At 49.3% G+C, this 22,597-nt stretch overlaps 1 protein-coding gene across 6 annotated transcripts; it reads right to left on the bottom strand.

Moving 5' to 3' along the window:
* Nucleotides 1-14,214: 14,214 nt before the first annotated feature.
* On the bottom strand, nucleotides 14,215-22,580 carry ephx1 (epoxide hydrolase 1). 6 transcript variants are annotated; one of them, XM_023953009.1, is made up of 10 exons: nucleotides 22,020-22,176; nucleotides 21,714-21,752; nucleotides 20,633-20,817; nucleotides 20,374-20,554; nucleotides 20,091-20,309; nucleotides 19,851-19,980; nucleotides 15,489-15,703; nucleotides 14,990-15,098; nucleotides 14,796-14,918; nucleotides 14,215-14,467 (listed from the first exon to the last, which is right to left on the bottom strand). In XM_023953009.1, exons 3-10 carry the CDS (start codon nucleotides 20,813-20,815, stop codon nucleotides 14,257-14,259), a joined length of 1,371 nt encoding a protein of 456 aa, XP_023808777.1. In that variant the 5' UTR covers nucleotides 20,816-20,817; nucleotides 21,714-21,752; nucleotides 22,020-22,176; the 3' UTR covers nucleotides 14,215-14,256. The 6 variants fall into 6 exon arrangements, with proteins under 6 accessions (XP_023808777.1, XP_023808778.1, XP_023808774.1 ...); XM_023953010.1 differs by having other exon boundaries at nucleotides 14,216-14,467; nucleotides 20,633-20,821; nucleotides 22,020-22,157; XM_023953006.1 differs by lacking the exon at nucleotides 22,020-22,176 and adding an exon at nucleotides 22,479-22,580 and having other exon boundaries at nucleotides 14,217-14,467; nucleotides 20,633-20,821.
* Nucleotides 22,581-22,597: the final 17 nt, after the last annotated feature.

The raw sequence follows: 22,597 nt of genomic DNA, 5'->3' as shown, positions 1-22,597 counted from the left end.
GACAGAAACCTCTGGAAACATCTGGAGGTTCTGGTTAACCCTTGTGCTATCTTAGATGACCCCCCCCCCCCCTTCCATTGACATGTTCCCCCTACCATGACAAAGGTGGATAAAGGTGGAAAGATTTCATGTAATCCATGGACACCAGTGAAGATCACAAATCATTGAAGAAAAAAGGTTCAGAGCACTGTCTAGTGGGTCTAGATGACCCAACTCCCAACGTTAAAGTGCCTAGGATAGAACAAGGGTTACCTGTATTATTGACACTTAGTTATCAAAGTTATAAAAAACCTTTTCTGTTTATCCATTTTTTTCACCACAACTGGTCTAAAGTCCAGTTCCTTATTTGGCCTCTGCTATAAAAACTGTCAGAACCCCCATGACTGCCATAAGACTGCATGTTAAAGCTAAAGCTTTGTTCGGTTCTGTTGATCCAGTTTACAAAGAGAACTTTTTCAGTGGAGCATTTAGAACATCTGGAGCTGGGGGATTAACATCTACAACCACCTCTGGGTTTGGGTCGGTTCTCCATGGAAATGTTCTGCCACCTCCACCGTCCTGTTCAGGGTCACGGGGTCGCTGGAGCCAACCCAGCGTCTGTCGCATGAAGGGGGCCCATCACAGAGGGGGCGTGGTCAGTTCAAAGGATCCGTGTGCGTCCAAACGTCAGACCCGTCAGAACTCTTTCCAGAGAGGATCCATTAGGAACTTTGTTCTCTTCTGTCTGAATGTGTCCCATTTCTTTAATTGAACAGAAAAGAGACTCAAAGGCTTTGATTGTCCTAATAAGGGCGTACAGGAAGGACAAATGTTTCAGAGAACTTTATTAGTTTCAGGAGTGTGAACAGAAACGAGACACGAAATCACTTCAAAGCGTTTTGGTATGAAAGCAGAGACGTAAGAGCGATCACAAACACACACGCAGACACACACACAAATATGCAAGCACACACACACACACATGCAAGCACACACCCATATGCAAGCACACACACACGCAGTCACACACACACATATGCAAGCATACATACGCAGACACACAAATATGCAAGCACACACACGCAAGCAAGCACACACGCAAGCACACACGCAGACACACACAGATGCAAGCATACACACACACACACACACACACACGCAGGCACACACACACACTAAATTTATGTGCTGCTGGGAACCAAGCAGGTCCCCCCCCCCCGTAAATCCTCATAATGGGTTACACGCCGTTCCTGCTCGCCGTGATTTGTGGTGTCATTAGTCAGTCGGAGCAGACGCTGCTGCTCATCAGTCTGCAGCTCGCTCTGTGTGAGTGCACAGCTGCAGCTGGGGGGGGGGGGTTCTGCAGCTTAGGGGTTCTGCAGCTGGGGGGGGTCTCCAGGCAGAGCTTCAGGTTCTGAAAGCAAACATTCATCACAGAGAAAGCTCAGTGGTTGCAACAGATCAGGGTGTCATTACCAAAAAAGTCCTCTTGGATCAGCGTTCGCCTTCAACAGCTCCCAGAATCTGAGTTGGTTCTGCTGCGGGTCAGGAGCTTTGGATCAGACCGTCTTAAATCCTGCCTGAACGCTGTCCTCTGCTGTCAGATAAGAGTCTGGGTAAAGTTGAGCGTCTTCCTTCATGGTTTCCCTGCATCCGTGAACACAGGCAAGGGGCGTGTCCCATCCTGCCCACTCTGAGGCTTCTGATTGGCTGACAGCAGCTCTCCAATGGAGCCACAGTAGAGGAGGGAACGCATGGGCCACTTCTGCAGACAGAGACGATATTTCACGACTGTGGCTTAAAAAAAAATTGCTGTTTTAAAAGATTGCCATTAAAGAAATGTTTGTTGTTCCTTCAGCTACTCCTGTCAGGGGGCGGAGCAACAACCAACCCGTAGCAACAAATGCTCTTCTTGACCCAACCCTCTGCTTTTATCTGTACTTGGTTACTTGAAATTCCAGCACTTTTAACATTTATATTAATATTCATATATGACGATCAGAGAAATCGCAGGACGTTTTTTTTTTCCTGCTTTCTTTTGTTGTGGTCAGAGGTTTGGTTCAGAGAACCAAACCATAAGCCTTTATTTGATGAGCTCATCAGCATCTGGATCTCTCTGGCTCTGCAGGCTGAAGATCATCTATGTTATCTGTTACATCAACAATGTTCACGTCAACAACGTTCACGTCAACAACGTTCACGTCAACAACGCTCGCGTCAACAACGTTCTCGTCAACAACGCTCGCGTCAACAACGTTCTCGTCAACAATGTTCACGTCAACAACGCTCGCGTCAACAACATTCTCGTCAACAACGTTCACGTCAACAACGCTCGCGTCAACAACGTTCTCGTCAACAACGCTCGCGTCAACAACATTCTCGTCAACAATGTTCACGTCAACAACGCTCGCGTCAACAACGCTCACGTCAACAACGTTCACGTCAACAACGTTCTCGTCAACAACGTTCTCGTCAACAACGTTCTCGTCAACAACGCTCGCGTCAACAACGTTCTCGTCAACAATGTTCACGTCAACAACGCTCACGTCAACAACGCTCGCGTCAACAACGTTCTCGTCAACAACGCTCGCGTCAACAACGTTCTCGTCAACAATGTTCTCGTCAACAACGTTCACGTCAACAACGCTCACGTCAACAACGCTCACGTCAACAACGTTCATGTCAATAACGTTCACGTCAACAACGGTCACGTCAAAAATGTTCACGTCAACAACGCTCACGTCAACAACGGTCACGTCAAAAATGTTCACGTCAACAACGTTCACGTCAACAACGTTCACGTCAACAACGCTCACGTCAACAACTTTCACGTAAACAACGCTCACGTCAACAACGGTCACGTCAAAAATGTACACATCAACAACGCTCACGTCAACAAAGCTCACGTCAACAACGTTCACGTCAACAACGGTCACGTCAAAAATGTTCACGTCAACAACGTTCATGTCAACAACGTTAACGTCAACAACGTTAACGTCAACAACGTTCACGTCAACAACGTTCACGTCAACAACGTTCACGTCGACAACGTTCACGTCAACAACGGTCACGTCAACAACGTTCACGTCGACAACGTTCACGTCAACAACGGTCACGTCAACAATGGTCACGTCAACAACGTTCACGTCAACAACGCTCGCGTCAACAACGTTCACGTCAACAACGTTCACGTCAACAATGGTCACGTCAAAAATGTTCACGTCAACAACGTTCACGTCAACAACGCTCATGTCAAGAACGTTCACGTCAACAACGTTCACGTCAACAATGGTCACGTCAAAAATGTTCACGTCAACAACGCTCATGTCAACAACGCTCGCGTCAACAACGTTCTCGTCAACAACGCTCACGTCAACAACGTTCACGTCAACAACGTTCATGTCAACAATGTTCACGTCAACAACGCTCACTTCAACAACGCTCACGTCAACAACGCTCGCGTCAACAACGTTCGCGTCAACAACGTTCACGTCAACAACTCTCGCGTCAACAACGCTCGCGTCAACAACGTTCGCGTCAACAACGTTCACGTCAACAACGTTCACGTCAACAACGCTCGCGTCAACAACGTTCACGTCAACAACGTTCACGTCAACAACGCTCACGTCAACAACGCTCACGTCAACAACGTTCACGTCAACATCGCTCACGTCAACAACGCTCGCGTCAACGTTTATGTCAACAACGTTCACGTCAACAACGCTCGCGTCAACAACGTTCACGTCAACAACGTTCACGTCTACAACGCTCACGTCAACAATGTTCACGTCAAAAATGTTCACGTCAACAACGTTCACGTCAACAATGTTCTCGTCAACAACGCTCACGTCAACAACGTTCACGTCAACAATGTTCTCGTCAACAACGCTCACGTCAATAACGTTCACGTCAACAACGCTCGCGTCAACAACGTTCTCGTCAACAACGTTCTCGTCAACAACGTTGTCGTCAACAACGTTCACGTCAACAACGCTCGCGTCAACAACGTTCGCGTCAACAACGCTCACGTCAACAATGTTCTCGTCAACAACGCTCACGTCAATAACGTTCACGTCAACAACGCTCGCGTCAACAACGTTCTCGTCAACAACGTTCTCGTCAATAACGTTCACGTCAACAACGCTAGCGTCAACAACGTTCTCGTCAACAACGTTCACGTCAACAATGTTCTCGTCAACAACGTTCACGTCAACAACGCTCACGTCAACAACGCTCACGTCAACAATGTTCACGTCAACAACGCTCACGTCAACAACGCTCGCGTCAACAACGTTTATGTCAACAACGTTCACGTCAACAACGCTCGCGTCAGCAACGTTCACGTCAACAATGTTCACGTCTACAACGCTCACGTCAACAATGTTCACGTCAAAAATGTTCACGTCAACAATGTTCACGTCAACAATGTTCTCGTCAACAACGCTCACGTCAACAACGTTCACGTCAACAATGTTCTCGTCAACAACGCTCACGTCAATAACGTTCACGTCAACAACGCTCGCGTCAACAACGTTCTCGTCAACAACGTTCTCGTCAACAATGTTCTCGTCAACAACGCTCACGTCAACAACGTTCACGTCAACAACGCTCACGTCAACAACGTTCTCGTCAACAACTCTCGCGTCAACAACGCTCGCGTCAACAACGTTCGCGTCAACAACGTTCACGTCAACAACGTTCACGTCAACAATGTTCTCGTCAACAACGTTCACGTCAACAACGCTCACGTCAACAACGCTCACGTCAACAACGTTCACGTCAACAACGCTCACGTCAACAACGCTCGCGTCAACAACGCTCGCGTCAACAACGTTCACGTCAACAACGTTCACGTCAACAACGTTCACGTGTACAACGCTCACGTCAACAATGTTCACGTCAAAAATGTTCACGTCAACAATGTTCACGTCAACAATGTTCTCGTCAACAACGCTCACGTCAACAACGTTCACGTCAACAATGTTCTCGTCAACAACGCTCACGTCAATAACGTTCACGTCAACAACGCTCGCGTCAACAACGTTCTCTTCAACAACGTTCTCGTCAACAACGTTCTCGTCAACAATGTTCTCGTCAACAACGCTCACGTCAACAACGTTCACGTCAACAACGCTCACGTCAACAACGTTCTCGTCAACAACTCTCGCGTCAACAACGCTCGCGTCAACAACGTTCGCGTCAACAACGTTCACGTCAACAACGTTCACGTCAACAACGTTCACGTCAACAACGCTCGCGTCAACAACGTTCTCGTCAACAATGTTCTCGTCAACAACGCTCACGTCAACAACGCTCGCGTCAACAACGTTCTCGTCAACAATGTTCTCGTCAAAAACGCTCACGTCAACAACGTTCTCATCAATAACGCTCGCGTCAACAACGCTCGCGTCAACAACGCTCACGTCAACAACGTTCACGTCAACAACGCTCGCGTCAACAACGTTCTCGTCAACAACGTTCACGTCTACAACGCTCACGTCAACAACGTTCACGTCAACAACGCTCGCGTCAACAACGTTTTCGTCAACAACGTTCACGTCTACAACGCTCACGTCAACAACGTTCACGTCAACAACGTTCACGTCAACAATGCTCGCGTCAACAACGTTCTCGTCAACAATGTTCTCGTCAACAACGCTCACGTCAACAACGCTCACGTCTGCAACGCTCGCGTCAACCACGTTCTCGTCAACAATATTCTCGTCAAAAGCGCTCACGTCAACAACGTTCTCGTCAATAACGCTCGCGTCAACAACGCTCACGTCAACAACGTTCACGTCAACAACGCTCGCGTCAACAACGTTCTCGTCAACAATGTTCTCGTCAACAACGCTCACGTCAACAACGCTCACGTCAACAACGCTCACGTCAACAACGCTCGCGTCAACAACGTTCTCGTCAACAACGCTCACGTCAACAACGTTCACGTCAACAACGTTCATGTCAATAACGTTCACGTCAACAACGGTCACGTCAAAAATGTTCACGTCAACAACGCTCGCGTCAACAACGTTCTCGTCAACAACGTTCACGTCAACAACGCTCATATCAAGAACGTTCACGTCAACAACGTTCACGTCAACAATGGTCACGTCAAAAATGTTCACGTCAACAACGCTCATGTCAACAACGCTCGCGTCAACAACGTTCTCGTCAACAACGCTCACGTCAACAACGTTCACGTCAACAACGTTCATGTCAACAATGTTACGTCAACAACGCTCACTTCAACAACGCTCACGTCAACAACGCTCGCGTCAACAACGTTTATGTCAACAACGTTCACGTCAACAACGTTCACGTCAACAACGCTCGCGTCAACAACGTTCACGTCAACAACGCTCACGTCAACAACGCTCACGTCAACAACGTTCACGTCAACAACGCTCACGTCAACAACGCTCGCGTCAACAACGTTTATGTAAACAACGTTCACGTCAACAACGCTCGCGTCAACAACGTTCACGTCAACAACGTTCACGTCTACAACGCTCACGTCAACAATGTTCACGTCAAAAATGTTCACGTCAACAACGTTCATGTCTATGACATTGACGCTCATGTCAAGAATGCTCTTATGCGTCTTTTACATCAATAAGGAACATTTTATCTTTTTTCCGCAAAGTCATTAGAATTATTTCTTATTCATGTGAAATAATTCTGGCCTCGTGAGGACGGGCTGCTTTCCTCCCTGTAGAGAGGTCAGGGGGTATTTTTCGGGGGTATTCCAGGAAGCACGTTTAAACTACCCTGAGTTTAACCCTGAACTCTGGCTGAAATCCGCCTGAACTTGCTCCAACAGACCGGATATGAGTTAGTGTAATAACGCTCCACTTGGTAACCCTGGGTTAATGCACGTGCACAGCAGGTACATAAAGACATTCTCAATGGATCGCAGATTTCTGGAGTCATGCGTGGTGGAAATGCGTGGTGAAAAAAACAAAAACAAAACGCTATACTTCAGTGAGACGGAGGTTGAGATATTAATGACAGCGTATGAAGATTATACGTCCATCAAAAAAGTAACACGGCTGCATCTGCTTGGAGAAAAAGAACAAAGGAAACACACGATTTTCTGATCTTGTGTCCATTTTCCTTGTGACGCATATATATAATATATGTATATATATATATATATATATATATATATATATATATATATATATATATATAACTTATCCAATTTTGCCAACTTAAATTAATAACTTGTATTGGTAACAAATAATTGAGTTAAATTTATTCAACTTAATTTCTTGGGTCTATAAAACTTAATTAGTGTTTATACAACTCAAATTTACATATTTATCTAACTAAGTGTAATATTACTCCATTTCAATTAAATGTTTTTCCATCTTAATTTATTGAACTACTTAAACTCATATATGTCTAAATTTGAGCCTGCAGATATACTCATTTTTATAACAATAGAAAGAACAAAACAATAATTAGTGGAGTTTTCCAACATTGCCATTAATGCACTCAATAGTAGGGGTGCTATATATCAGTGTTTTTCAACCTTTTTTGAGCCACGGCACACTTTAACCTTGACAAAAGTCCCGCGGCACACCAGCATCCCAAAAAAAAAAAAAAGCAGGAATTCATGGTCTGTATTGATCGACAGCCCCCCCCCCCCCCCCCCCCCGCCCGCAATCTCACGTGCATTTTTGTGATAATTGTGGCCGGAGAAGCAGGAAGTTGCAGCTGTTTTTTCTAAGAGATGAAATGAAAGTTAAATTGGAAAATTTAGAAACTGTTTGTTTATTGTGGTTTCAAGACGTTTCACAAGGACAATTCATTGTGCGCTGGGACACTGGCCCTTTAAGCCAATGCATCATGGGAGATGTAGTGTGAAAACTGCCGAAAACTTGCAGAAAGACTCGCGTCTCTGAGCGTCTTTCGATTGTTCGCTTGTTCCCACGGTCTGACACCGGACTCTGTGGAAAGCTACACCGCTAAAGAAGAGCTTTAGCTGGTATTTTTGTTAGAACTGAGCGACTTTATCAGCAGAATTAAGAACAATGAAGTGAAGACTTTAACCAATTCTGATTGGTCAGACTGATGACATGTGATTAAGCCTTCAAGAATGATTGGCGGAGACAGTTAAAGGGGCGGGACTTTTCCGCAAACTGTCATAGCTGCAGGTAAATCGTGGTACAGTCATTCTTATCAAAATGTCTTTAATAGAATTAAATAAACACAAAGAAAAAGTAATTTTAAGATATTTTATATTCCTAACTACTCAGTGTTTTATCAGGGCCTGTTTGGATGAACAAAGAGCTGATTTCCTGGAGATGGAAAATGTTTTTAGATCAGTTAATGATTAATGAGGGCAATTTCCCACGGCACACTTGACCATCTCCCGCAGCACACTAGTGTGCTGTGGCACACTGATTGAAAAACACTGCTATATATCCTTATCATCCTCTTCCTCCCTCTCACTCATGGTGCAGAAAGAATTAAACATAACTGGACAAAATAACTTGACAAAACACAGTAAAACAGCTAAACAACTAAACACATTTGGTCAAAAACCACACTTGAACCAAAATCCGTGCAGACAGGCAAAGGGAATGGTATCCCACAATCCCTTGCGGTGCCAATCTAACAGCAGTACCAAAGTTACACCTACTTAATTGAATTAATTTGAATGAAAGTAAAATAACTGTCTAATAATTACGTGTTATTATTAAGCTGACTTAACAAACAAATGGTTTATCTTAACTGAAGCAAATAACTAAGTTAGATCAAAGTATAAAGTTTATCTTTCCAACATCCATATGCGGTTTTATCACCCTCTCATGGTGGCAGTGGCGGTTTTTGATATGGGCGATGTGGGCGGTCGCCCAGGGCGGCACTTCATAGGGGGCGGCATTGGCCGTGTCCGATGAGTAATGTGCTACATACAATATTCAAAGAGGTAGCTTGAAGTTTTAATTTGAAATTACTTCAGCAGCCGACACTTAATACTTTTATTTTTGACACATCAGACTCTTAATAATGTCTTCCTCCTGTTTCCTCTTCACACTTATGGTGCAAAAAAAAAAAAAAGAAAAAAAAAAAAAAAAAAGAATAATTTAGAGTGAAACAACGTAAAACAGGCACATGAAAAGGATTTAGGCAGAACAAACATCCATGCTCAACCCAATTTCGACAAAACCAGGCAATGGGGATTATTTCCCACAATTCTTTGTGCAAGACGCTTGCGGCCACACCTCTTTGCGGTAGTCTTTGGAACATAAGTAAAAAAACTCGAGAGGGGAGCGCAACTCGCCGGTGGCTGGCTGAATCACACTAAGAGGTGATTGGGAGTCTTTTTCTATCTGACAATCAACTCTGGGCCGCAGCTGCGCCTCCCGTCATAGAGACGGAGCCCCGTGTGTCAGAGGGGAGGGGAGGGGGAGGGGGGGTGAGCGCAGACCATTTTATATGGATTGAGGTTTTTTGGAGGATTTCTACTGTTGGTGTTGCACAAATTTAGGGAAATGCCAAATATTTTTGGAGTAATCCCACTGATGAGTTCTAAGATTTAGTCTTCAATGTTTTATAAGACCTAAACATATTAATCACAATAAGTTTTATTTTTTAGATCTAATCCCTCTGATATGTTTCACAAAGACACACACAGGACGTCACACATTAAGAAATTATTGCTAAAAATGAAGCAGGAGTCCAGCTCTAAAAAAAAGCTCTAAAGAAAGATGAAAGAGCAAAAAAAATGGAATTATTTGATATATAATTTCTTATTAATATTTCCAGGCTTTCTTTGTTTTATTCTGCAGCATGTTCATATTTGTATAATTTTGACAGAATATATTTCTATGGAGAACAAAATATTACAACTTATTTAAGGTTTAACTTGAGTTATTCTGGATTAATGTTCCTGTTTTTATTCATATTTATGTTCAAAAAGTTCAGTTTAAAAGGTTTAAAAGTTTAGCTTTAGTGTGTTCAGTAAATATTTATCTTCTTCGGCCCAAAACCTAAAGCGTGTTTTTAACTTAGGCCCCTGTGTGACTGAGTTTGACCCCCCTGTAATACGAGTCTAAAAAATCCATGCATTTTTTGAGTAAAATGGCTAAATAGAAGATAGGGAACACAACGGGATGTTGTCAAATTTTGTATGTGTGCGGGGGGGGGGGGGGGGGGGGGCGCTGGTGGGGTTACTCGCCCAGGGAGTAAGTTAGTGTAGAACCGCCACTGCATGGTGGAAAAAGTATTATCTGAGCTTCTTCATCCACTAAATCATCTTCAAATGGACATGCCATGCTGCTTCACCTCTCTGAAAACAAACTATCCTTCAACTAAAACTGCTCCGGACCAGGTTATGTTCAGAGCATGGGTTGCCATGGTAACTTGATCTACCCTGAAACATACCTCCATTTCTGGAACCGAAAGCTGAGGTTATCCACTTCCTTAGCCTCAAACGTACCGAGGGAGCTAGCAGAACCTGCTTTCTGGAATACCCCCCAGGTTCTCACCTTTACAGGATGCAGGTATCCTCCATGTCTGGGGGGCAGAGCTTGCTCTGCTGGTGATCCTCCTTGGTCCAGTGTCTCTGTCAGGTAAGCTATGTAGTTGGTTGCCAGAACCAGAACATCCAATTTAGACAGCTTGGTGTCAGGTGGGACTGAAGGCAGAGCGGCCTGGATGAATGTTGGGGGGGGGGCATGAGGCATCAGGGAGACTGTGGATATAAAGCTCTTCATGTGCACGTGCATGTATGTGCATGTACCTGCAGGCTGTGGAAGGCCTGCCTCAGGTTTCGTACACGACTTCGCTCTCGAGCTGCGTTCTCTGGGGAGTGCTGGCCCCGGAGCACCGAGGCGAGTCCAGACCCACAGACAGACTCCACCTGCTCAGAAAAGACCTGTAAACACCTGGACACGTCTGCAGGACGGTCTGGTGCTGAAGACACACCTGGACACGTCTGCAGGACGGTCTGGTGCTGAAGACACACCTGGACACGTCTGCAGGACGGTCTGGTGCTGAAGACACACCTGGACACGTCTGCAGGACGGTCTGGTGCTGAAGACACACCTGGACACGTCTGCAGGACGGTCTGGTGCTGAAGACACACCTGGACACGTCTGCAGGACGGTCTGGTGCTGAAGACACACCTGGACACGTCTGCAGGACGGTCTGGTGCTGAAGACACACCTGGACAGGCCTGCAGGACGTGTGGTGCTGAAGACACACCTGGACACGTCTGCAGGACGATCTGGTGCTGAAGACACACCTGGACACGTTTGCAGGACGGTCTGGTGCTAAAGACACACCTGGACACGTCTGCAGGACGGTCTGGTGCTGAAGACACACCTGGACAGGCCTGCAGGACGTGTGGTGCTGAAGACACACCTGGACACGTCTGCAGGACGATCTGGTGCTGAAGACACACCTGGACACGTCTGCAGGACGGTCTGGTGCTGAAGACACACCTGGACACGTCTGCAGGACGGTCTGGTGCTGAAGACACACCTGGACACGTCTGCAGGACGGTCTGGTGCTGAAGACACACCTGGACACGTCTGCAGGACGGTCTGGTGCTGAAGACACACCTGGACACGTTTGCAGGACGGTCTGGTCACCTTCTCACTCATGATTACAAACAGATCGACAGCTCCGTCTGAACCTACCCACTTCCTGTTGCTGCGAGCGCTCTGCCGGTGTCGGAGTGGAGGTCTTGGGCTGTCGGCTGCAGGGGGGGGGTTCATCTGCTGCCCCGCTGTGGAGCTGGACTCCAGCCTCTGGTCCACCCCCCCCGACACCAGGCTCTCCAGAGGATTCATGGCACTCTTCATTGACACTGGTGCTGTTGAAGCCTTCAGATCCCGATGAACTGGTGTTCTGATTGGAGCTTCTCGGGAAGGAGAAGACATGAAGCTGATCTCATGCAGCCACAGACGACCGACCTGTTCGACTCCACGGACGTTCTTCTGCCGATGAGCAACGTTAAGTTCAGAGGATCTGCTGCCCTGTCAGTGGACACGCCCCCCAACATCTCTCTGCTTGTTTCCTAATTGGGTGAGGTAATGTGGGGAACTTCATGTGGTCCTTATCTCAGCCGCCCGGTCATCCCTATCCTCCCCTGACTGTTTGTTTGCCAAGAAGAGCAGAGAGGCAGGCAGGCAGTCAGGCCTGGGGGAGTGCATCTCAAGGAGGGGGTCTTGATCCAGGGCACTGGGGGGCCTTGGGAAATTCAGAGCTCTGGAAACAGCTGGACAAGGAAATGGAAGGCGCAGGGCACCGCGACATTGAACATTTCACGAGGAAGGAATGTTTTTGTTTCATCAGTCCAGAATGGTTCTGGTTCCATTTTGGTTTAGAAGACGTAAAAGTTTAGTGTCTTAAACGTTTAAGGTTGAAATGATTCTGATAAAAAAAAAACGAATTCTGAAAGATTCTATTAATCTGGAGAAGAAGCTGCTTGGTCTGCTGTCCTGTGGAAAAGTCCCATCTTCCTCCAGAGTCTGACTTTACTTCCAGTCCACATTGGAGTCACGATTCCGGTTTTCCAGATTCAGCAACTGTTTGAGGTCATGAAGCCGACTTCAGATCAGAATTGGACCAGAATTAACAAATGTCTCTGATTTTTCTGCACGGTTTTCTGTTCTTTGCAGATGCTTTTGTCCAATCACTGTTACAGTTTATGTTCCTGTTACACTTACAGTTACTGTTAAAGTTACAGTTACTATTAGAGGTTTTTTCTATTTTTCCGTTCCCATTCCATTACGTTACCCATTGGAATGGGTAACGTCTCTCTGAACCCACCGTCAGAATGGACTTGATCTAGGACAACGTCGGGCTGGATTCTGTACACCATCTGGTGGACTGTGCTCCGCCTTCATTGTTGGTGCAGATGATTAAAGCCGTGGTCAAGAGGTCTTTGATGACTGTTGGGGCAGGCAGAAGCACAAACTCGGCTCTGGGAGGAGTTTGAAGAACTTAGAACCCCTCAGAACTGTTTGGTCTGAAAGTGAGGTGTCCACCTCAATAAGGAAACCATGGAGAGGTGAAAGGATTACTTTACCAGTGAAGATCACAAATCATTGAAGAAAAAAGGTTCAGAGCACTGTCTAGTGGGTCTACATGACCCAACGTTAAAGTGCCTAGGATAGTACAAGGGCTACCGTTGGGAGTTGGGTCATCTAGCCCTCGTGGTCGTGATCACAGATCATAGATCAGTCGTAGATCAGTCAGTCTTTTATGCCAATTTTATATGATGATGAAATGTCTTTTTAAAATGAGCCCAAAGAAACATCAAAAATGACAAAAACACACAAAAGTCACAAACTAACCCACAAGTTTATTTGTTCTAAATATCAACCACTGATGATCCGTTTGACTAGATTCCAGAAGCAAGTTGATGTTTATCACATTCTTTACAGAATTATCTGGAACTAAAATCCAGCTTTTAGGGTCAGTATGTGATCAAGATTCATCCCAGCGCTGCAGACCAACAATCTGAGAAGAACACACAGGTCACCGGAAGGATTCCAAGTCTGGGTTCTTCTGACAGTAACCATGGAAACCTCAGAATGAAGCTCCAATAGAAACCAAGACAAACCGGCGTTCCTGCAGCATTCGTGATCTATCAGTGATAAATAAGGGGGGGGGGGGTGTTTGCATAAAGAAAAAAATCATGATTAAAAGGTCTATTTACTCCCACCTCTACCTCCACACAAGCGTCTTTACCAACTTCGCAGAGGCGACCCAAGTGGACCTGAGTCTGCAGAAACCTCCACCTGAAGGCCACAAACTACTCGTTCCAGGACAGTGAAGTCCGAATTCTAGCCAAAGAGAAAGGATGGTTTGAGCGAGGAGTGAAAGAAGCCATCTTTGTCAAGAAGGATAAACCTTCTCTGAATAGGAATGCTGGTCTCAGGTTTATTCTTCCATCCATCCACAGCAGTGTTCTGAAACCCAAACAAACAGAACCAGTTCCACCTGGGTCGTTAACAGCTGAAAGAGATGACCAGTCTGGGGAGGGAGTCACTGGCTCCCCAACCCCCAGCTGAGGACAAAGTACTCTTAACGTCCAGAAAACCATGCAGGCTAAGTAGACAACACCATCCAGTTTCAGGTCTGACTCCTCCCCCATGAGTGCATATAAACCAGCTCTTTTACCAGCTAATTCAGAATTGACAAAGCCTCTTGGATAAGAGATGAAACGTCTTCTAACTTTATAACTAAGTCCAGATGACAGCCCCTAAACCTACTACTATGATACCCCCACCTCCATTCTAACCCCCCCTCCCCCTACAGCTTGATCATTTTCTCGACGGTCTTTGTGAACTCCTGGATGTCCTCCGCCATCAGCTGGGGCTCCTCCATGGCAGCAAAGTGCCCCCCACGTGGCATGGGGGTGTAGCGGATCAGGTTCCTGTACTTCTGTTTGACCCACAGCTTCGGGGAGTGCATTACGTCGTTGGGGAAGCAGGCGAAACCGGTGGGAACGTTCACCGGGATCCTGTTGGGACAAGCAGGAATTAATAGAGGAATCAAAGTTTGAGTGACACCCCCCCCCTTCCACACACACACCACTGAAACCTGCAGAAGAGGAGAACTGAAGGATCTAGACTAAACGCTGGATGGAGCTTCTTCTCTATGATCCACTTGGAAAAACATTTTGACAAAACTCAGGACTTTTATTTTGAAGGGACAGTGTAATAATCCAGAACACTTTCATAGAACAGCATCACGATCTTTCTCCAGCTGACCATCTTCTTCTTTCCGGTGTCTGACTCTGCATCCCTAAATCCTGGATCTGATCTGGAATCGGCGCCGCCGTCACTCACCTGGAATGGGGCTGGTCCAGACCTTTGCCAAAGTTTTCCTTGTAGAACCTCATGGAGGAGGTGATGCATCCAGACGTCCAGTAGATCATCACGTTGGTCAGCAAGTCGTCCAGGGAGAACTTCCTGCAGCATCATCCACTCGTCAAAACTCTGTTCTAAAGCCGGTTTTTCAGGGGAGTGGGGGTGGGGGTAACCTGGTCAGGCCTCCATCCTCCAGGTCCCTGAAGTTCTGGTTCGTCCATGTGGAGAACTTTTCCAGGATGTAGGCGGCCAGACCCACGGGAGAGTCGTTCAGCGCTCGACCTGGGGGGGGGGGCAAAAAACATGAAGAAAATGATGATGATCTTTCAATGACAGGAAGGAGAACCAGACTTCAACCACAACGGCCTTCTCACAGCTCAACACAAGCAAACAGATTCAGTTAAGGGGCGCCCTCCTCCAGGAAAGAAGATGGCCTTCCACTGTCAAGCCCCCCCCCCCCCCCCCCCCCCCACAGGTCCTTGTTAGGAAAAATCATCCTCCGGAAGCAAAATCTGCTACCTGATTGGCTGCTGACAGGAGAAGCTTCTGATTGGTTGATCAGTTGAGTGAGGCGTAACGGATCGGCGGATTTTTGTTTGTGGAGAAGAACCACATTCCTCTGCTTCCCCTGATCACTGTTCCCGCCCCGCCCTGTCCCGGTCCAGTTCTTACCGGCAGTGTCCGGTTTGGTGGCCTGGATGTGCAGGTATCCGGACTCCTTCATGGACTCCAGCAGCAGCTTCTCTGTGCACGGATACAGCAGCCGCCGGTCGGCCTCCGTGAACCCGAAGAGCGTCGGGAAGAGTCGGCCAAGCATGAGGGACAGAGCCACCAGCAGCCCGGGTTTAGACGGGGGGGCGAAGCTCAAATGAAGGCCTCTGACACTCCTGGGGGGGAGGTGTCAAAGGAACATGTTTACTTTAGCAGCTGCACAAGACCACGACTCAGAAAATACCACAGGGGGGACTGTGGCAGCAGAAAATAACGCCATGTCTGCCCCCTCATCATGACAGATGGTGTCACCCGGGGTCCAGCTGACCCCTCATCATGACAGATGGTGTCACCCGGGGTCCAGCTGACCCCTCATTATGACAGATGGTGTCAACCGCGGTCCAGCTGACCCCTCATGACAGATGGTCTGACCCGGGGTCCAGCCGACCCCTCATTATGACAGATGGTCTGACCCGGGGTCCAGCTGACCCCTCATTACAGATGGTCTCACCCGGGGTCCAGCTGACCCCTCATTATGACAGATGGTGTCACCGGGGGTCCAGCTGACCCCTCATTATGACAGATGGTCTCACCCGGGGTCCAGCTGACCCCTCATTACAGATGGTCTCACCCGGGGTCCAGCTGACCCCTTATTATGACAGATGGTCTCACCCGGGGTCCAGCTGACCCCTCATCATGACAGATGGTGTCAACCGCGGTCCAGCTGACCCCTCATGACAGATGGTCTGACCCGGGGTCCAGCTGACCTCTCATTATGACAGATGGTCTGACCCGGGGTCCAGCCGACCCCTCATTATGACTGATGGTCTCACTAGGGGTCCAGCTGATCCCTCATTATGACAGATCGTCTCAGCCGGGGTCCAGCTGACCCCTCATCATGACAGATGGTCTAACCTGGGGTCCAGCTGACCCCTCATTATGATAGATGGTCTCACCCGGGGTCCAGCTGACCCCTCATTATGACAGATGGTTTCACCCGGGGTCCAGCTGACCCCTCATTACAGATTGTCTCACCCGGGGTCCAGCTGACCCCTCATTACAGATTGTCTCACCCGGGGTCCAGCTGACCCCTTACTATGACAGATGGTCTCACCCGGGGTCCAGCTGACCCCTCATTATGACAGATGGTGTCAACCGCAGTCCAGCTGACCCCTCATTATGACAGATGGTCTCACCCGGGGTCCAGCTGACCCCTCATTACAGATGGTCTCACCCGGGGTCCAGCTGACCCCTTATTATGACAGATGGTCTCACCCGGGGTCCAGCTGACCCCTCATCATGACAGATGGTGTCAACCGCGGTCCAGCTGACCCCTCATGACAGATGGTCTGACCCGGGGTCCAGCTGACCTCTCATTATGACAGATGGTCTGACCCGGGGTCCAGCCGACCCCTCATTATGACTGATGGTCTCACTAGGGGTCCAGCTGATCCCTCATTATGACAGATCGTCTCAGCCGGGGTCCAGCTGACCCCTCATCATGACAGATGGTCTAACCTGGGGTCCAGCTGACCCCTCATTATGATAGATGGTCTCACCCGGGGTCCAGCTGACCCCTCATTATGACAGATGGTCTCACCCGGGGTCCAGCTGACCCCTCATTATGACAGATGGTCTCACCCGGGGTCCAGCTGACCCCTCATTATGACAGATGGTCTAACCTGGGGTCCAGCTGACCCCTCATTATGACAGATGGTCTCACCCGGGGTCCAGCTGACCCCTCATTATGACAGATGGTTTCACCCGGGGTCCAGCTGACCCCTCATTACAGATTGTCTCACCCGGGGTCCAGCTGACCCCTCATTACAGATTGTCTCACCCGGGGTCCAGCTGACCCCTTACTATGACAGATGGTCTCACCCGGGGTCCAGCTGACCCCTCATTATGACAGATGGTGTCAACCGCAGTCCAGCTGACCCCTCATGACAGATGGTCTGACCCGAGGTCCAGCCGACCCCTCATTATGACAGATGGTCTCACCCGGGGTCCAGCTGACCCCTCATTATGACAGATGGTGTCACCCGGGGTCCAGCTGACCCCTCATTATGACAGATGGTCTCACCCGGGGTCCAGCTGACCCCTCATTACAGATGGTCTCACCCGGGGTCGATCTGACCCCTCATTATGACAGATGGTTTCACCCGGGGTCCAGCTGACCCCTCATTATGACAGATGGTCTCACCCGGGGTCCAGCTGACCCCTCATTATGACAGATGGTCTAACCTGGGGTCCAGCTGACCCCTCATTATGACAGATGGTCTCACCCGGGGTCCATCTGACCCCTCATTTTGACAGAAGGTCTCACCCGGGGTCCAGCTGACCCCTCATCATGACAGATGGTCTAACCTGGGGTCCAGCTGACCCCTCATTATGACAGATGGTCTCACCCGGGGTCCAGCTGACCCCTCATTATGACAGATGGTCTCACCCGGGGTCCAGCTGACCCCTCATCATGACAGATGGTCTAACCTGGGGTCCAGCTGACCCCTCATTATGACAGATGGTCTCACCCGGGGTCCAGCTGACCCTTCATTATGACAGATGGTCTCACCCGGGGTCCAGCTGACCCTTCATTATGACAGATGGTCTCACCCGGGGTCCAGCTGACCCTTCATTATGACAGATGGTCTCACCCGGGGTCCAGCTGACCCCTCATTATGACAGATGGTCTCACCCGGGGTCCAGCTGACCCCTCATCATGACAGATGGTCTAACCTGGGGTCCAGCTGACCCCTCATTATGACAGATGGTCTGACCCGGGGTCCAGCTGACCCCTCATTACAGATGGTCTCACCCGGGGTCCAGCTGACCCCTCATTATGACAGATGGTGTCACCGGGGGTCCAGCTGACCCCTCATTATGACAGATGGTCTCACCCGGGGTCCAGCTGACCCCTCATTATGACAGATGGTCTCACCCGGGGTCCAGCTGACCCCTCATTACAGATGGTCTCACCCGGGGTCCAGCTGACCCCTTATTATGACAGATGGTCTCACCCGGGGTCCAGCTGACCCCTCATCATGACAGATGGTGTCAACCGCGGTCCAGCTGACCCCTCATGACAGATGGTCTGACCCGGGGTCCAGCTGACCTCTCATTATGACAGATGGTCTGACCCGGGGTCCAGCCGACCCCTCATTATGACTGATGGTCTCACTAGGGGTCCAGCTGATCCCTCATTATGACAGATCGTCTCAGCCGGGGTCCAGCTGACCCCTCATCATGACAGATGGTCTCACCCGGGGTCCAGCTGACCCCTCATCATGACAGATGGTCTCACCCGGGGTCCAGCTGACCCCTCATTATGACAGATGGTCTCACCCGGGGTCCAGCTGACCCCTCATTATGACAGATGGTTTCACCCGGGGTCCAGCTGACCCCTCATTATGACAGATGGTGTCACCCGGGGTCCAGCTGACCCCTCATTATGACAGATGGTCTCACCCGGGGTCCAGCTGACCCCTCATTACAGATGGTCTCACCCGGGGTCGATCTGACCCCTCATTATGACAGATGGTTTCACCCGGGGTCCAGCTGACCCCTCATTATGACAGATGGTCTCACCCGGGGTCCAGCTGACCCCTCATTATGACAGATGGTCTAACCTGGGGTCCAGCTGACCCCTCATTATGACAGATGGTCTCACCCGGGGTCCATCTGACCCCTCATTTTGACAGAAGGTCTCACCCGGGGTCCAGCTGACCCCTCATCATGACAGATGGTCTAACCTGGGGTCCAGCTGACCCCTCATTATGACAGATGGTCTCACCCGGGGTCCAGCTGACCCCTCATTATGACAGATGGTTTCACCCGGGGTCCAGTTGACCCCTCATCATGACAGATGGTCTAACCTGGGGTCCAGCTGACCCCTCATTATGACAGATGGTCTCACCCGGGGTCCAGCTGACCCTTCATTATGACAGATGGTCTCACCCGGGGTCCAGCTGACCCTTCATTATGACAGATGGTCTCACCCGGGGTCCAGCTGACCCTTCATTATGACAGATGGTCTCACCCGGGGTCCAGCTGACCCCTCATTATGACAGATGGTCTCACCCGGGGTCCAGCTGACCCCTCATCATGACAGATGGTCTAACCTGGGGTCCAGCTGACCCCTCATTATGACAGATGGTCTCACCCGGGGTCCAGCTGACCCTTCATTATGACAGATGGTCTCACCCGGGGTCCAGCTGACCCTTCATTATGACAGATGGTCTCACCCGGGGTCCAGCTGACCCTTCATTATGACAGATGGTCTCACCCGGGGTCCAGCTGACCCTTCATTATGACGGATGGTCTCACCCGGGGTCCAGCTGAGCCATGTTGGTGGTGATCTGCCATCCCCAGTCCCCCCCATGAGCAAAGAACGTTTGGAAGCCCAGACGCTTCATCAGCTTCTGGAAGACGTTTGCTGCACAGACGGAATTGAACCCTGCAGACAGACACACGTGCACAGCAATAGACGTGCAGAAAAAGGCCTCCTGGGAGCAGACGGGTGTTCATACACCGCCCTCCCCAGCACCAGCGGCTCTGAACACTCGCCTCTCTTGTGCGGCGCCTCAGAGAAGCCGTAACCCGGGATGGACGGACACACCACCTCAAAGACCGGCTCCTCCGGGTTCTCCGGTTCTGTCAGCAGCGGGATCAGCCTGTAGAACTCGTAGAAGGAGCCGGGCCAGCCGTGAACCAGGATGATGGGAAGTGCCGGCGCTCCCTCTGCCACCCTCCTGGGCTTCACGTGCACATAGTGCACGTCAATGCCTGGAAGGAGGAGCCGATGGTGAGAGGAGCTCTGAGGAGGCGTCTGCACCTCCTCCAGCCTCACCTTCAATCCTGGTCCTGAAGTGCGGGTAGCGGTTCAGCCCGTGGACTTGTCTCCTCCAGTCAAAGTCCTTCCTCCAGTAGGAGACCACGTCCTGGAGGTGCTGGGAGTTGAAGCCGTAGTGGAACCGACTGTCCTCTACAGACGGAACCGGACGGGTTCGGTCCATCCTGCTGTAGAGGTCCTGGTGACCAGAAAGAGAGGAAGAAGATGAGCAGCTGTGGTCTTCATCACGTCCTCCATGACGCCCTGCAGCTCTGACCTCCAGCTCTTCTTCACTCGTCCTGACTTCAAAAGGACGTAAGGAGACGTCCTCCTCTGCATGGGGGGCCACTCCGGGCCCCCACCAGCCATCTTCTGCCTTCAGAACCGGGTTCCTGCTCCTCTGAACCAGGAAGAGGACCAGTCCAGCTGTCACCACGGCAACCAGCAGCTCTGCCAGCATGTCTGTCTGAGTGGAGGAGAAAAGACGATGACAGTCCTTCCCAACGTTCTCCTGACACCCCCACCCAGAGAACCGTCTTCTGCTCCTCCTGGGGGGGGGGGGGGGGGGGGGGGGGGGGTCGGCTTCTGCCTTCATCTAGTTTCTGTATGACTTCATTCAAAACTTCTGACATGCGTCTCCAGTTTCCAGCAGCAGAGCCCCCCTCCGCTTGATATTGGGGTGATGCTGGGAGGGAGGGGTCCCCCCCCCCGACCTCATAATAAATGTTTACTGTTATGTTACTGAATTTATTTTCTCTCCACTTTCACGCTCCGATGAAGAATGAGCGTTATTTCTGATGAGTCATGCGGACATGCGACGTCAGCAGTGACTCAGCAGAAAGAAACTGCAGCCTTTCCGTGTCTTGAAGTGATTTCCCGTTTTCTGCTGATCCGTGTCCGCCACGCGGCTGATCGGATCAACACATTAGTCCGATTATGAGCACAAAGCAGGACTTTGAACCCTAACGCATCAGTGGTGCGTTTGAGGCCAGCTGGCAGGATCGGAGGAGGCAGTCTGGTCTCTGAGCAAAAGGAATCCCGTGTTTGAGATTAGAGCAGCGAAGTGTGAACTTCAGGAACCGTCGGAAATCCCAGCTACATCGAGATCATCAGAAACAGATTTTCCTGTTTAGTTTTTTATTCCCTCTTAAAGAGTTAAAATTAAGTTTAAATATAATGATTGAAAAACGGCAGAAAAATGTATAGTTTAACATACCTAATCAGAATCAGCTGTTTTCATAACATAAATCCTAACAAAGCTGCGGTTCTGCTTCTGATCCGTTTGACCAAACAGGTTTTTCGATCCATTCCTAGATTTACTGGTTTTATTGAAACAAACACCTGTGGTCCAAACTCACCTGTCCGTCTTCTCTGCTCTGAATCTTTGAAAAGTTCACCTGTGATCAGAAATACTTGGTTGGTCATTAAAGCTCTCTGAGGTCATTGAAGTTCAACAGATGAAAGTATAATCTGGATTCACGTGAGATTCAGAGACTCAAACTGTAAAACATCTTCTCCTTTAACTTAATCTAACTTTAACTTAAAGTTTAAGTAACACCTCAGTTTGAGCAGTTTTCACTTCAACATATTTCTACGTGATTTCCGAGCGATACCGTGAACGCAGCATCCTGATCTGCTACAATAGAGAAGTTTGGAACCCTTACCTGGACCAGAACCGGACCAGCACGGACCGCTGCGGTCCTGTACTGAAATGCCCCCCCCCCTCCCGAAAACGCCCGCCCACTTTCTCCTTGACGAGCATCTTTGAACGTCTCCAGGGATTGTGGGATATGTAGTCTCGATTACTCGGTAGCTGTCATGTTGTCACGTGACTGCAAAGGGGGCGGAGCCAGTTCCCTTCTCAGGGGAAACAGTCCAGAGTTCTGGAGGTGAGGCCCGGTTCTGTTTGAGGCTGCTCTGGTTCCAAACATCTGTCCGAATTCCTTCCCTTGTAGTGCCGTCAGAATCCACAATTCTAAAATCCCAGAAATTTCCCAGAAGTCTCTGACCACATATAGACCACAATGCATTGCATCGGAACAATTTTTGCCAAAAACGTATTTTTTTATAAACCCTCAACGTTTTCATCTTCAGAAGACCGTGGACTCATAAATGACCGTCACCTCTGCCGTTTGGAAACCAGTGAGCGTAGCGTCCGACCAGCTGTTAGAATCCAAGCACTGCATGGTTTTATAGAGGTTAGGGCGGGAAAGCGGGCAGGAGCGCAGAGCGCCACCTTCAG

Source organism: Oryzias latipes, chromosome 24 (assembly GCF_002234675.1).
Source record: "Oryzias latipes chromosome 24, ASM223467v1".
NCBI classification, from domain to species: Eukaryota; Metazoa; Chordata; class Actinopteri; order Beloniformes; family Adrianichthyidae; genus Oryzias; species Oryzias latipes.
Note: the sequence above shows the minus strand (reverse complement) of the source record. Positions and strands in the feature narration are given on the sequence as shown.

Excerpts from the sequence above, each read along its gene's own strand:
- ephx1 (XM_023953005.1), bottom strand. The coding sequence starts at position 20,950 with ATGAAGGCAGAAGCCGACCCCCCCCCCCCCCCCCCCCCCCCCCCCAGG. Across the intron at positions 19,981-20,090 it reads TGAGGCGCCGCACAAGAGAG|GGTTCAATTCCGTCTGTGCA; the intron begins GCGAGTGTTCAG and ends GTCTGTCTGCAG. Across the intron at positions 14,919-14,989 it reads GAGGATGGAGGCCTGACCAG|GAAGTTCTCCCTGGACGACT; the intron begins GTTACCCCCACC and ends ATGATGCTGCAG.